General features: G+C 37.8%; 1 protein-coding gene across 3 annotated transcripts; it reads left to right on the forward strand.

Moving 5' to 3' along the window:
• Window positions 1-253: 253 nt before the first annotated feature.
• LOC139141568 (uncharacterized) lies at window positions 254-7,172 on the forward strand. 3 transcript variants are annotated; one of them, XM_070711164.1, is made up of 6 exons: window positions 254-387; window positions 491-852; window positions 1,514-1,586; window positions 2,411-2,539; window positions 4,382-4,434; window positions 6,730-7,172. In XM_070711164.1, exons 3-6 carry the CDS (start codon window positions 1,565-1,567, stop codon window positions 6,907-6,909), a joined length of 384 nt encoding a protein of 127 aa, XP_070567265.1. In that variant the 5' UTR covers window positions 254-387; window positions 491-852; window positions 1,514-1,564; the 3' UTR covers window positions 6,910-7,172. The 3 variants fall into 3 exon arrangements, with proteins under 3 accessions (XP_070567265.1, XP_070567281.1, XP_070567273.1); XM_070711180.1 differs by lacking the exon at window positions 6,730-7,172 and adding an exon at window positions 5,589-5,927 and having other exon boundaries at window positions 259-387; XM_070711172.1 differs by lacking the exons at window positions 254-387; window positions 491-852; window positions 1,514-1,586; window positions 6,730-7,172 and adding an exon at window positions 5,589-5,902 and having other exon boundaries at window positions 1,710-2,539.
• The last annotated feature ends 9,352 nt before the right edge of the window (window positions 7,173-16,524 follow it).

Raw genomic sequence — 16,524 nt, forward strand, 5'->3', positions numbered from 1 at the left:
AACTTCGCCAAATAATAGCACTTTTTGTGAATTTTTCAAAACCACATTTTGTTTAGTAGGTCACCGAGCTCGATTTTTCACAATTTTGCAAAAACTAACTAGGATTTACAGGTTCTGGCGATAAACCATGCTCTCCCGGGTTCGTCGCATGAGGGCGCTCTTCAAATGCTGCTGACTTGCGTGGCACCTGCAGTCCACAGGGGAGAAAAACGTTCTGTGCATGCCTCACCGGAAGTAGCGTTCATCAGCTGTGTTTTCAATTAGCTGCGAACTCGGACCCCGATTTCAGCGGGTTTTTTTAGCGTTATTCCATTACTATGTTGAGGTCACTGTACCAGTGGTTATACTATGGCTTGCATTATCATTACACCTCTCGACAGAATTCCTGTAAGCGTTTTTTATTCTACAAACCTGTTTTTATTTTCTGAATTGTGTGATTGTTAGCACGTTTTTGGCCTCTCTACTACGAGATGTCCTGTTCTTCCCACAGACGCTCGAAACATCGCTACGAGAGACCCATGTGTTGCAACCAGAAAGGGTTGGTTACAACACACGGGCCTCGCGTAGCGTTTGTTCGAGTGCTTGTGGTTATTCCTGCCGATTTCCTGTGTGTCAGCGAAGGTACAGGTGTTTTTACAGTCTGCCTTTTTGCCGGAGGCGACCGGGGCTGTTCCTCGTGCAGCGTGAGAAGTGTAACTCACAAAAGAACCACACTGGTTACATACCAGCGGTACGATCCCCATGCATATCTCCTGTTGAGTTGGCCACAGACGACACATGTGCTGATGAGTTGAAGGGACTGACACTAGTGTGATTGCAAATGTCCTTAGAAATGAATTGACTGACATAAAGGTAAGTTCCAAAGTAAAGTTTTGTTTATTACATAAATGTCGTCTTTACTTTAAAATTTGTGAAATCTGACTTGTCAGAAGGACATATAGAAATGAGCAAACATGTAAGTGTTTGGTTTGAAATATGAGAATAAATATGCAATTCAAAGTACATTAGTGTATTCTACATATTGTATACCTATATACAGACGTTAAAAAATTGCGGAAATTTCAAAAGCACTTTACCATGCATGACCTATGTATGTCACATATATATCCATAGAAAAATTATAGTCTGAGTGTCAAATATTTACACAAAGGAATCTGCACATATGTACATGTAGTCAGTTACAAAATGACAGAGGAAGAGTTTAATTCTAAGGTTTTGACCTTAACTTAGCGACTTGTAACAGTAATGCCTGTGACACAATTTAATACACCTTTTTAAAATCATTGGTGTTCTCCCCAGAGCATGAAACAATGTTGGACCTACTCTTTATTTTTTGGGGAAACAATGGAAGCTAATTATCATAAGAACTGGTTGCATTATGATGCCAATTAGCCAATACATTTTCAGAAATTCATGGGGAGAACACTGGTTATACATCAAATTGTTGCATCTCTTTCTCTAAGTATGTACAGTTCATTTTTAAATACAATTTTCATTCTGTCTTTTATTGCAGAAAAAGCATTGCACTACTACCAGGGTGATAAACTGGTAAGCAATTCAAGAGATGGATGCACTTGAACTTAAAGGTAGGATATCATCATTTGTCTTCTCTCTTACATGGTGTTGTGAGAAGAAATATGGTGTTTTAGCAATTCACTAAAACTTAAATAAAGTCACTGTACCAATATTATGCTCTCCATCAACCCAATGAAACTATCATAAAACTGAAGCAAATACTTGACATTTGAATGCTGTACCTGGGCAAACAGTGCACCATTCTGACCCCCACAGTGTGTATGTGAATCAGCAAGTAAAACATAGCCTTGATTCACAATAAATAAAATTGACATATTTCTTCTTACATATACTAAAGCCATTTTTGCCCTCTGTTTACAATAATCCAAGTAAAACTCCAATAACCCTTGTCTTGGTTCAGACATATGATGAGTATAAACTGGTCCAATTTCATTTGAATGAAAACTTAGCTTTAATTTATTTCCTAGCAGTCTCATTCCTTCTAAGGGTGAAAGGTTGAGATGAGGAGATAATTCATTCAAACGATAGATGTCATGAGCTTGATTACCAAGAACACAGGACATAATAAATCCAACCAGACATTCCTGTGGAAATACTGATGATTCTGGTAGGATCTGTATTGAACACTCTTGGTAGTACCATTGTGCAAGCAGTAAACAAATCAATGTACATGCATTACTCCCCGATCGCATGTTGTTGCTATGCAATGATCCTTGTGAAATGACATTGTTACATGACCAGTAACTTACACATCCATGTGACTGTGGTTTTGGACATAAACATACCAAATGTCGCAAGTGGGCATATTTGTGAAGTTGAAGGGAAGATTGACTCATTGATTTTCTGTTTTGCTTCTGTTTTATTTGTTTGTCAGAGACAGAATGCTGCTGTACAGGTATTGAAGAAAGGGTTGTCTCTGTCTGCAGTATTGCTGCATCTGGTGGTACATGGTGCCTGGAATGGGAAGTTTGTGTATGCGGAAGTGCTGAATCAGATGGTGAAGGTAAGTTAGCTATTTGTGTCTGTGGTATTGCTGCATCATTCGTTGATGAGGGGGATATCTGAGTCTGAGGGAATACTGCACCATCTTCTGAAGACCTAGTTGTGTGTGTCTGTGGTATTGCTTCATCAGATGCTGAAGGCTCGGATATCTGTGTTGGGGGTATTGATGCATTAATAGATGAGGAATGAGATGTTTGTGTCTGCTGTGCTGATGTATTTGTAGAGGGAGAAGCAATGTTACTTTGTGTTGTGTGTGCATTCATCTCCTTGTGTTGTTTGTTTCGGAATTGGCTTGTCTGTGCGTTTGGTATGAGAGAGGCACGGTTTTTTATGTCATCTTCAAATTGCTGTGTTAGGTAATATTGTTTTGTCATGACTTCTGCAAGATGTTGGTAGAGTGTCACTGTCAGTTGTTTCAGTGGATTCATTAGAAGGCTGGCTGTGTATATCTTTGATGATGGTTTCATTCCAGCTGTTAGACAAGTGGACAACTTCAGCAGTTAGCAGAGGAGAACATATTGGACAGCCGCTTTGAGATAAGCAAGTTATGTGAAAGGTGTGGCCACAAGTGAGGCGTTTTGAAAGATTGGAAGAGGAAGAGATAGAGCAGTTCGGACTATCACAAATGAGATCTTCACTTGGCCGATGATGGTAGGACCATCTGAATCCAAGTGGAAGGCACTTTGCTGTGATGTCTGTGTTGAAAGTTGGAAGATGATATGTGGTACTGTTGACTTCTGTATGTTGTTCATGTTCAGCTGCAGACTGCATTACCTGATTGATAATATCAAGAAGTGTCTCGGCACTTCTGCCAGCTAACAATGTGAGGTCATGGTCATCTTTACCATGGTTATGGTGTTGCAAGAAGTCTCGAATGAGAGTGTTATGTTTTGTGTGGTGTAGCATGTGTGCTTGTCTTTGTATGGTGATGCCGTCATCGTGAGGCTGTATGTGGTGTCTTAGTGATGAATGAAATAGTTCAACTTTCTTCTCAGTGATGATGTGTTGGTGATTTTGTGTAAGATGATTATATCCAGGTAAATGGGATGAGTGATAGAGGTCATCAGAAAGTAAGCTAAGAAGAGACTTGTTATAATGGTGTCTATTGGAAATTATAAAGTATATTTCTAACCGCTTTAGTACTTTGAGAAGCATGTTTCGGTCTTTACCTTGAACAAATACAGGATAATGAAAATATACAAGGGGAATTAATTCATCTAGAAGATAAAGCATAAACTGGACTTCCACAGATTTACACATTGTTAATTTGCTGATCACATAACGACGAATGCGAATCCATCCACTGAAAGCCAAATAAATACAAAGTGACACTTTGTAAGGTTTTGGAGATTTTGCTAAAATGAACGTTTATCAAAAACCCCATTGCAGAGTAACTGGAAGAAAAATCTTGCAGATATGACAATATCACGAGAAGCGTTTAAAGTGATATGAAATTGACCAACAGTTGGTACAAAGGAAAGTATTTCTGTGGGAATACTTGTATCATTATCACTGAAAGAAGCTATTATTTTTTTACCAAAGTACCACACTGGCCAGTCACCAGGTGCTAAAATAGCTTGCTTTGAGGTATATGTCTTCAGCTGTGGGATATCAAGAAGCATCATCCACAGTTTGAGAAGATCTTGTTTTCTCTTGAGTGGCTGCTCAATCTCGTCAACCAGTACAGTGGTATTTAGAGTATGGAGTTCTTCCACATCAACATCAGTGTATGGTCTTTAAGGCAGATGAAATTTAAAAAAAAATAATTTACATTAAAAATATTGGTACACAAAACAATGTTATCACTCAATATAATTGAAACATATGATATTTCTATTTTCAGAGAAAGTGTACCTTTCCTTGTATCTCATCAGGGACACATTTCATCGTGAACAGGTAAGTATTACTATTACTCAAATGATTTTGTTTATATCTATTCATCTATATTCAATGTCATGTGTAAAATAGTATACACATATTGACAGGTAATTAATGTAATAGCATGTTTGTTTACATGAGGGACTGTAAGTACATCCCAAAATAGTTTGTTTCCCTCAGGTTTTGGTCATGGGAAACAGACTCTTTTGGGAAATTCACAGGTTCTAGTGTACACAAAAGGTTTGCTGTTACCCAAATATTGCCAGTCAATATATGCTTTGTAACACACCTCATCCATTGCTTCATGACTTCTTCTGAATATATTATAAATTAAGACAAATCTTTACTGTCACTGTCTGCACTGCGGATGACATTTCCAGTTTTGTGCAAGTGTGGATGGGTTGTCAAACCTATCCAAGTAACTGATTCATGTATCAGTTCCAAAATAACTCTTCCCATAAGAACATATGTTGAGGAATTGCATGATAGCGATTATGGATCAGGTGTGTTGTAATACATAATAATATTTCTTTAAAATTGTAACACTATATACCACATGTGTATTTCAGTGCCAGTAGCAAAACCAAAACAATGTGAAAAGGTGACAGCCTTGTCCCATCAAATGTCATTGTTATGTGATAAGATATTGGAATCCTACCTCATGTTCTTAAGGGAAGAGATGGCATGTTGTGTATCCAGTTGGTGATATTGTATCGGGAGACTCTCAAGGAAACTCAAAGCATAGTCTTGCATGAACAATTTGAATTCCTTTCGCATGACATGGGGTGCTATCCCTCCTCTCACAAGTATCTGCTGTCCATTTTTATAGATAAATATATTTCTATAATGCAAAAAATAGTACCATTAAGTGCACTTCATAATCTCAAATGTTACATGTTTTGATATGAATTCGGTGCAATAATTTTATGCATTATGAAAACATTATTGACTAATGATTGTTAGCAGTGCACGATATAGTTACTATCAAAGTCAGGTCATTATAAATTGACCCTTTCATACAATTGATGTTGGAGAAATTTTTTTCGTATAGTTGATGTAATACACATTTCACAAATACAGTGTGTGTGTGTGTGTGTGTGTGTGAGTTCTACAACAATTACAATGATGAGTCTGATATAAATTTCAATTTTACCTGTGTATTGATTCACCAGCTGGCAGATCGAGTGACTCTACAGGCAAGATATCGAGCATTGTTGTTGCCATATGTACAGCCTGACTGGTTTTCAGTTCCTTGTGTCCAGAGGCCATCGATTTAAATCCATGGATATTATGGAAATCATCAATAAGAGCGAGGATGAATGCTTTACCTCTTGACTTAAATAAATAGACAAACAAATATTTTTAGAAGTAAGGTAAATTACTCACATCTATCCAATTTCAGGCATTTATTCAATTATTCAATATGCTCACAGCAAAATATGAGAAAAAATTATCTTCAAAAACAATTTGGTTTCATGATATCAGTGCAGTTGATTTCGCATTTTTACTTGAATAAAAATATATAAAATATATTTAAAGTGTTCTTTGTTGTGTATTGATTATGTATGTATGTAGGTCAATCATGCAAAGCTAGAAAGTGGTATTTACTTGTAACTTATTCATCAGGTATGTCTTGATTTGCTTCCCATGTTCTCCGGCAATCTGCTGTCTCTTTTTCAACAAAGTGCGGGGATGTTGAGATAGACCAAAAATGTGCACATATCCTGCGCTTCTTGGGATAAACCCTGCATATTAAAATATATCCCCATTGCCTCCTGGAAGCCTCTTATCTTCTGTGATCTGAATGATGGAAATGGCAGATTCTATTCTATATGCATACATAACAAGAACACAACATTTAAAAAAAATGACACTGAAGAGATAAAGTTGTCTCTTGATATTATTTGTTACTCCTGATAGACTGCACCACTGAGTTTTCTAGAGTTTACTGAAATATTCTGTTCTATCAGAGCATTGCTTTCAGCCTTTTTTAAACATCAATTACCAGTAAACTGAAAATAGTAAGCATCAGTGTCACGGGATATACCTTCATACATCTGTGTTTCTATAGTTACAATAGTAATACTTATAGCAATGTCATTTTAGACTACTGCAAAGCATCAAAAGATATATAATCAACCTCACTAAGCTTTAATTTATGTGTCTGCACTTTATATACTACACTTCAAAGCATGTGACTGTGTCCAAAGTAAAAGAGTTATCCCTAAATTGCAATTGTGCTTCACCTGTAATATGCAAGTAAACTCAGGACAGTCAATATTCTCTTCTCTTGTTGCCTTTTTCTTTCCACAGACAATGATGGGTCAACTATTGCCCTGTAAATCTCCTGATAAAGATCTGGGACATATTTCTTGGCAAAATATTCCATTTTTTTCACATCAAGGAACACACCATTTTGTTGTGACCTGTACAGCATTTCCTGCAGTGTTTTCAATTGTTCAGAAAATGTTGAACCTGCATGAACAAATTTAAAAGGTACACAATTAAATAAATTTCATTAAAGGCACTTTAGCTGTATCTTTTTGAATTATTTTTAATATCATGATTTCCAATCAAAAGTAACTCAAGCCAAAATCCTTCCCAAAGTGTGGACACAGAAAGTTTTTGAATATTGGTGGAGAACATATATTATAACTCAGATATTTTACAATAAAGAACAAGAACACATGTATGGGTTTGAATTGATGGACCTGGTTTGTTGCCATGAACTAATAAAGTAACATTTTAGAGATAATATAACTTAATGGCAGGGAATCAAAACCATAACTCAGAAAATTGGATGATATATTTGTTGATAAAGCAAAGAATAGAAAAAGATATAGCTATGGGGCTTTAATGTTTTTGATAAGAAGCCATTAAAAGATAGTGACACCCCCCAAAAGTAAATTCAATGGGATTGTTGCCAGTCATTACTTTGTCCGCTTGGAGAGATTTTGTAAATTGGTTGAATAAATTTTGCAAAGAATGGCTACAGTGCAGTAGGATGCATGGTGTATGACTTGTACAAATTCAAATAACTCTAGATCTTAACCTTATGATTTACCAGTCATCCACTCTCAGTGTTTCAAATGTTTTTTTTCAAAGCTGAGAAAAGTATGATACAATAAATTATACCAACCTTGCAACTTGGAAATAATGCCATTCCATTGAGTTTTTGACAGCAACACATGACCCTCATTTGTAGAAAGAACGGTACCACAGTACACGGAATCAGTCTTATTGAAAATTGTTGTTTGCTGCTTGTAGGAGACAAAATAGATACAGTTTAGTAGAAATACCAGCATTATTCACCTGTTGTGATTTTGGGGAATTAGGATGTGTATACAGAGTTCTCCTTGAATAAGATAAAAGGGGCGTGGGGGCCCTCTTATAAATTCTGAGAGCTCTCTTGTGAAAATGCTTTGCAACAAATAATTTTTCAATCGCTGCTAAGAAAATTCACAAAAAATCATGGCCAAATCAGTGATAGTGACATTAAACAGTGTTTACTTTCTCGTTTTAATTGGAATGTGTCCCGGAGCATTCATTTGATTTCTCATCAATCCCTGAAATCTCCTATGTGTGACCGCTTCTTTCTGCAGTGCTTCACAACATATGAGCCCTATTGTGAAATTTCCTACGGAGAATTCTGTGTATACCCAATCAGTGGATAAAAACATATGCAGGAGCTTGCATTTTTTGGGGGGGGGGGGAAGTGTAAAATTTATATTTTTTTATTTATTGTTATCAGTATCATCATTTTTGCAGAGTGTGGCCAGCCTTAAAAATACGCCAACTAATTAATTACTCTGTAGTTAGCTAAACTCACAAACCTATACTTCATGATTTTGTGCAATGACCCATTAAATGATTATGTTTTTGATAAATTGAAGATTAATTACTCTTGACATCTTTCAGTTCACAATTTTTTCCCAATTAAACACCAACAGTTTAGTGCGCCCTCATGCACCAGTTCTCAATATTTCAGGTCAATACAGCCGAAAACAACACCGGCCGAAGAACCTGTCACAACATACCCTAGCTGTTGTTCTCGATTTACACTTACCAGTGGAGACCTGTCTCGAATATTGCTGTTCCCGATATTGCCGCTTGCGATTTTCTTTGGTGGAAGGTACTGTGAAAACCCGGGAAAAAACTCCAGATCTGCTTTTGATTTGCATCTGGTACACCATCGCGTCCCCGGGACGTACTGTTCATCTTTTGCACCAATTTCATCGAAGACCTGGAATAGCCTTGATGGGATTGGACGCTCACATATCTTATCACTGTGGGCCCATGGTGCCGGACAGGAACATAGTCGCCTGTTTCTTCTTCTGACTGCTTTTAAATGATGTAAACAAATAAGGTCACCGGGACTTTGACAACACCGTCTTAATTCCACTGTCAAATGACATAAATTTCCTGTGCAAGTGGTTTTCGCACGCGTTTTACCGGCAAGTACACACTCAGACATCTTGAACAACACTTCATTGAGTTTTAGAAGAAAAATTCGCGCCAATATTTTTATCGTTGCTGCTATATCAAATGACAGTTTCACGGCTCTGGTATATACTGTCAGTGAATAGATCATGTAGAGGAAATAAATCATTCTTGAGAAAATGGCAAGCGCCTTTATATGTGCAAAGCCAGTAAACTAGTCGACAAGTGCATATTGTCGCATTTGAAAGTTTGTACTACTCGATTGAAATTGACGAATGTAAACAAACATGCGTAAATTTGGCGCCACCCTTTTTCAAGTAGTGTTCCTATTTTTATCCAGGATCGGTTTTTTTTAGGCAAAGGGTATGTTGTAGTTTATAACAAAGAGAGTTGTTGTACACATTTATAGCAATCCCTTTGCGTATTTTTCATCCCTTTTGAGAAAAGAGAAGACCTCCGTGTATTTCTATGCATGAAAACTACTTCCGGTTAGGCATGCGCAGTACGTTTTTCTCCCCTGTGCCTGCAGTCATGCCTGCAGTGACCCTGTCCAGACATGGTCATGATTCAAGCCAACCTGTAAACTTTAATGAGAGGGAAATGACAGAACAAAGCAAAGACTTTTAGGTTCTTCTACTTTTTAGAGTCTATATATTAATACAACATACAAAAAATCACGTAATATTTATTGCCGTGACGCTTATTGGTGGGGATTAGGTTGACTTCACTGCAGGCTACGTAAGTTGTCACACACTACGTGGAGCCAGGAGCCGAGGCCGTTGAACTTGGCGTTTCTCCAATACACGATGACAATCGTAAAGGCAAGCCCGCAACTGACACATGTGTCAAGATTTTCGGCTAGTTCACTCAAATCGACAATGCGACGGCCATTCTTCCATTCTCCGGTAGGTCTACTAGCGACACTATCATTCATTGGAATTATAACCACGAATAGCGAATCAGACGTCACACTTCTGATTTACTCTGTACAGGCTACGGTCATGTTGCATTTTTTTTATCTCTTTGCTGAATTCTCGTACCTTCCAGCGTGTTTTGAGGGCACGCTGAACATTTTCTCGGCGCGATTTTCCTTTACCTGCAGACGACATTTTGTATAACGCAAAAACGTTCGGAACGTCACTATGCGCGCGTGGTTACTATGGATACATTTCTGCGCGGAAATCGGCGCAGTACGCTTATATTTTTCCGATCGTACATCCTTAAGTAACTTTACAATTCTGCTTTACTTTTAGAGAAAAAACATGACAAAGAAGCATTCCAAAGACAAGGACAAAGACATGTATGATCTGACACAGCTTGGTTTGTGTCAACTATTCAACAGTGAAGTATACAGACGTTGCCAAGCAAGTTGATTCTCCTGATAAGTTCTATGTAGGTTTGAGGTGAGTTAATGATGCATCACCTTTTGGGTAAAAATGCATGCATTCTCACATTTTCATTGCTGGTTTGAATGCTGCGAAATTTTTGAAGGTCCCTAAATGTTTACAATTGCTTTGTGGCAGTATTTGTTACATACCGGTATGTGGATGAAATATCCTTTTTCTGTCAATATGATGTAAAAGATCACAGTATGGTGTTTAGTCATGAATTCTATTGACATTAGATATTCATGAGCTGCATTGAGGTCACACGAGGTATTTGTTTATGTGATCTGCCATTTGCATAGCTGCTTGTTCATGTGATGAACGACCTCAATGAACTTTTCGATGACTGTTTGTTTCTTCCTGTCACCCAACTAAATAATTATGAAAATTTTACTTCGCAAACATAATTTTGATGGTTTATTTTCGTTGTAAAATTAGTTCATTTTCTCTGGCTGTGATTTTTCTCCTTCTTGACAGAAACAAGGAATCTTTTACATATGCATGTTTGTTAACAAACAAAGGACATGAAAGTGCTGTCAAATGTGCCCAGTTTCATCCGCATGGATCCAAAGTTGTCTCCTGTTCCTTGACATGACTCTCAAGGTAGGGTTTCATTAAATGTGAAGTAGTTTAAATTATTTGTAGCTACTTGGTCTATTCACATATATATCTTGGACTTTGAATACTGATAAAAGGAGCTGGCTAGTTAAGTCTGTGATAAAGGATCCCTACCAGTATTTTACCATGTATGCTTTTATGAAATATCAAAGATTGGAGAATATGAGGTTATTACGAAAATAACGCAACGGATGCACGCGGACATTGGCGCAGCGTATTGCCCGACGCGAAGCAGAGGGTGATGCGTGGCGCCAATGTCCGAGTGCATCCTTTGCGGTATTTTCGTGATAACCTTATTATTATACATCTTACATTTGTGAGTGGGGCATCAAATTGTCAGAGTAGTGACCATTTTCATGCAATGTCGATAATTTTTCTTTTGATTTTATCGTGCCAGTGTGGAACACTATCTCGAACGCGCTTCTGCAAGTTTTGGAGTGTGTGCACTACACACGTACATACAGAGCACGCGCGAGACATGTTCTGGCACTAGTCCAATGGGTCCCTTGAATCGGTTCAACACTGAACGCACAGATACAGCCGCAGGGGATGGGGCGCCTGGAAACCATTCATGTTATGGAACGGGCGTTCTGTACGGCTTTTTCAGCGCACACAAAATTCTGTTATTCTCAATGGTAGATGTATATATTATACATCTACCATCGAGAACAATAGAATTTAGCAATAGAATCCGTAACACGTACGGTTTCAAGGCGCCCCATTCCCTGCGGCTGTATCTACGCGTTCACTGTAGAACGGTTTCAAGGGACCCCTTGGACGAGTGCCAGAACAAGTCACGCGAGCGCTCGGTACGTACGTATGTGTGTAGTGCACACACTCCAAAACTTGCACAGAAGCGCGTCAGAGGTAGCGTTCCACACTGGCGCAATAAAATCAGAAGAAAAATGTTGACATTGCACAAAAACGGTCACTACTCCGACATTTTGATGCCCCGATCAGGAATGTAAGATGTATAATAATAAGGTTATTACGAAAATACCGCAAAGGATGCACTCGGACATTGGCGCCGCACATTGCCCCCGCTTCGCGTCGGTCATACGTTGCGCCAATGTCCTCGTGCATCCTTTGCGGTATTTTCGTAATAACCTCATAATATGCTGATGTTTAGTATTGAATTTGATATTAAAGAGTCCTTTGATAATTTCTCCTTCCTTTCAGTGTGTTTTTTTTATATGTCCAGGTTTTGGACAGTCATCCTGGCCAAGAATATCTCTCAATGACGGATCACACAAATTTTGTCAACTGGTGTTGTTTTTCACCAGATACTACAATGATTGCATCATGTTCAGATGACAAGGCTGTCTAGCTGTGTAAGCACAGGGAATTGAGTAATCTTGTTGTTGTTGTTGTTCTTGTTGTTCTTGTTGTTCTTGGACTACCGACCTGCAAAAGAGTGGAAAAACGGCGATTTCCAAGTCGTACCCGGTCAAAATCGATCACATTTGAACCACAGGCACTCGACCCGTTATCTGCCAAGAGATGAATAAAACATAACTTGATACAACCCTCCCGAGTCTCCTGTCATTCAGTCATAGCACACACTACACCGACTTGACCCTACCCTCGCTACGTCCATATTACTATACATGGGACGTAGCGAGGGTAGGGTCAAGTCGGTGTAGTGTGTGCTATGACTGAACGACAGGAGACTCGGGAGGATTGTATCAAGTTATGTTTTATTCATCTCTTGGCAGATAACGGGTCGAGTGCCTGTGATTTGAACTTCCCAGTCGATGGTGATGGGTCTGTCATCACTGGGCATTTAAATTGACCAATTTGGGGCCCTGTAAAGGCTGCTTGGGCCAGCCGATTGTTTATGTTTCAATGCTCCCTCCTCGTACGCGTACGTGTAACGTTCAAAAGTACGCGAAAAAGAAAAAAACAACTTCATAGTCATGCAGATAAACGGATACTTACCAACTCTTTGTCAGGAAATCTGCCATTTTACGTCAGGATATACTGTCGATAGTTAGAGCGTACACTTCCGGGTATTTGAATTTCCCCCGTTACAAGGATACAAGCGTAATCAACATCCGGGCTCGTACTTGAGCGAGTGTACATTGTAGTGTGAATGAGTATTCCAGGTGATAGTTTACAGTAAATGACGGGTTGATTTGTCATTGGTATCCATATACCGGTAAGTATTATTCTACAAGAATGGAAATTGAATGAAGTTGAGACGGCGAAGTTTAAACTGTAGTGAAATTTTGCGTTGGGACAAGCCTCCTCATGTATTAGTAATGAGAGCTGGCCGAAGCAGCCTTTACAGGGCCCCCAATTGGTCAATTTAAATGCCCAGTGATGACAGACCCATCACCATCGACCGGGAAGTTCAAATGTGATCGATTTTGACCGGGTACGACTTGGAAATCGCCGTTTTTCCACTCTTTTGCAGGTCGGTAGTTCAAGTGAAGCCCAAATTAGGTCAGTGAGATAAATTTCAGTGCCTATGATAGCACATTTCAATCGATCGCTCGTGAATGGGGTGTTTTTTCTGGGCCTTGAAGGTGGCTGATGAGCCTTGATCAGGGGCATCTCGATTCCACCCTTGGTTGTATAATAGGACGGGAGTGACGTCGGGCGACCTACGTCGTTTTTTGGTCACGATTACAGTTTTCTTTTACAATTATCTACAACATCGACAAACAACAGCAAGGAATGACACATTGTTTTTTAATATTTTTTATTATCGTCATCATCATCATCATCACCATCAACAACAACAACAATAACAACAACAACAACAACAACAACAACAACAAGATTACTCAATTCCCTGTGGTGTAAGTATTTCAGAAGAAATGGCTGACAAACGTTGACATTCTAGCCAAACTACCGGTATTTTAAACTTACTCCCTGCACTGGTTACCTTCAAACTTACATGTTCAACAAATTTTACTTTCACACAATGTATGACTTCAGTATGATAAATGTAGCCGTAAAATTTTCATACCGGTATATCTGACATAAACATCACCATTCAGACTGACAACAGAATTAAATGGCTGTTGTTCAAATGATATTCAGCCAATTTCTTGAAGTGTATACGTTTACTGATGCTATGCTATCTATCTAAATAAACTTAACCTGGCTCCATTAAGCTCTTTAGAGGAAGTAAAAAATTGTTAGAATTTACAAATTGTATAAATGTAACCAATGAAGTCACTGTCAAATTGATACTTTCTTACTGTAGATTTGGAGTGCCCTTGATTGAAGTTTAATTCACACACTGAAAAGTCATGAGGAGGATGTATCTATCTGTACGGGTAGCTGGTCACATGTCAATAAGAGATTAGCATATCATGTTCTGTTGATTAGTCATTAATGTAAGACACTATGCATATAAAATCATGTCCACAGATTCCCAATGGTAGATTCCCAACATGATGAAAATTAAGTCCAAAAAATTTAACTAAAGTTTGTCATCTTAACAAGACAAATTTCTTGTAAGCAATTAATTTTCTGCAAACACAGTTGCTTTCCCAGATGACTTTCTTTTACACGAGTTGGAATTTTGTGTAATGAATGCAAACTGGTGACCTACATTTATCAACTCATTTAAGCTGTTTGCAAACAGATTGCTACCTCTCCGGCTTTATTTAAAGGTGTTCAATGAGTTGGCTGAAAGATCAGAAGGTCAATTTTTTTTGCAGCAACTCTTTCACACAACACACTGTAAATCATAATATTATTATACATGTACATCATTCTGGCATTAAACACACCTGGAAAATGCAAAAAATTACCATTTGCTGATGAGAAATATTTGACCTCTAGCCATGTCTGTGAATAGCAGCTAAGCTACATGTCTATAAAAGCTTATGTGGTGATTTTCCCTGGGCTGCTTGCAGTGCTGTCAAGATCTGTGGCAAAGCTGCACCTTGGGAGACTTCCCACCCTTTGATTGTAAAAATAGCCTTAGTATGTAAATCAAATACAATCTTGCAATTTCTCTGTTGCATCTGTCAAACTGTCCTTATTTCAAAACAAGAATTGTCTTCATCAGCTGTTGATTTTTAGCATTTTGCAGGTGTGTTGAATGGCAACCAGACATTGTTGACCTGTATATGAGTGAACACAATGCCTGTTTGGCATAAAAATTTGACTTAAGGCTGAGTCAAAAATACCCGTACATTCTTGCAAAATTTATGACACCTCCAGAGTCAGTGGAGAGAAAACAAACAAAAAAATTGCATGTTTCTGAAAGGTCAACTCTCGGTCACTACATGGTGTGATTCTGTATGCAAATCAGCACCCAGCCTATCAATAGACCTCTTTTTAGCTTTACAGTAATAAGGCCATTTAAAGAAAAATATTTGTTTCCCATCCTTGGATTTTTAAAAACCTACCAGCCAGCCAGGGGAGAAAACAAACACAGACTAAAAAAACAAGTGTATTTACATAAGCTCAATTTTAATTTTGTCGCTTTTAGAAAAATAATTTCATTTGTGATGTGTTAACATTGTGTTTGTTTCTTAAAGGCACAGTAGTTCTAACTTTTGATGATTATTTCACAATTTTTGTCCTGTTCAACAACTTCTATTTCTTGTTCTATTCACTAAAACATGACCAAGTGCCAAGTATAGAGGTTCTCAACAAAGTATGTATGCTTGTACAGTGCCATGTTATTGTTGATATTTGACTTTTAGTCCGGACTAAAAGTCAGTTGTCAACAATAATATTGCTTGTAATGCATATATTGACTGTGGTGACAAGCTGAATCCTTGGCACATTAACATCATGTAGGGAGTAGAAGACACTGTAGGTAACACACAGAACAAAAATACTGGAAATATTTTCAAAAGTTACAGCTACTGTGCCTTTAATTTTCTCTGAAAACCTATCAGCATGCGGACGGCAAACAAAGAATTTTATTTCAAGCGCTTAATTCAAAGGAAACTAGGGTAGCCATAAGTGATCCTGTATGTCACTTTCCAATCCCAATCCGACAAGCTTAGTCACTTCTGTGGATATCTTATTTATAAAATTTGACTTTATCAACAGAAAATAAACACAATGTCCTTGCAAGGAAAAGACTGTAATCAGTGATTGTGAGGTATTCAGAGGTATTACCTTGACTATAATACTGTTGTAAGTCCCAGCAGTTTGATTAGATGGACATTGAAGATGACACAATTTTTTTTTAACGGTACAGCACAGTCTCAATGATAACATCATTTGGAGTGTACAGATATGGCACCTTGTGGATTATTAGACTGTAATGGTGACACCACAAGGTAATATGCACCTCAAAAGTGAAAGTCTCAAACTTTTGCTCAAACTTTCCTTGAAGAATATTTAAACCATTCTATTTCACAAAATAAAATTCAGGGGTCACTTTGCAAATTTTGAACTAGACAAATTGCTGAAAAATTTACCTATATTAGAAATGTAAATGGCTACCATCCTTAGAAAAATAAAATTTTTGATTTAAAAAAAACTAAGATGTTGAAAAGTTTTCTAATGGCAGGAGCTTTAAATGAACCCCAACAAGTGATAATCAGAAAAGAATAAAAAAAATTTGGAGTCTGAATCTGTGTAGAAGAGGGGCATTCTACCTTAAAATAATCCATATTCGCACTGATTGTAGAGTCAAATATTGATGTCAGTCTTAAAATGCTTAGAAAAATATTATAAAAGATGA

This window comes from Ptychodera flava, chromosome 1 (assembly GCF_041260155.1).
Source record: "Ptychodera flava strain L36383 chromosome 1, AS_Pfla_20210202, whole genome shotgun sequence".
In the NCBI taxonomy this organism is placed as follows: domain Eukaryota; kingdom Metazoa; phylum Hemichordata; class Enteropneusta; family Ptychoderidae; genus Ptychodera; species Ptychodera flava.

Bases quoted from the DNA above. Each gene is read 5' to 3' on its own strand.
- LOC139141568 (XM_070711164.1), top strand. From the start codon at position 1,565: ATGGATGCACTTGAACTTAAAG. The intron at 1,587-2,410 runs GTAGGATATCAT...TTTGTTTGTCAG, and splicing joins GGATGCACTTGAACTTAAAG to AGACAGAATGCTGCTGTACA. The intron at 4,435-6,729 runs GTAAGTATTACT...TTCTTTCCACAG, and splicing joins ACACATTTCATCGTGAACAG to ACAATGATGGGTCAACTATT.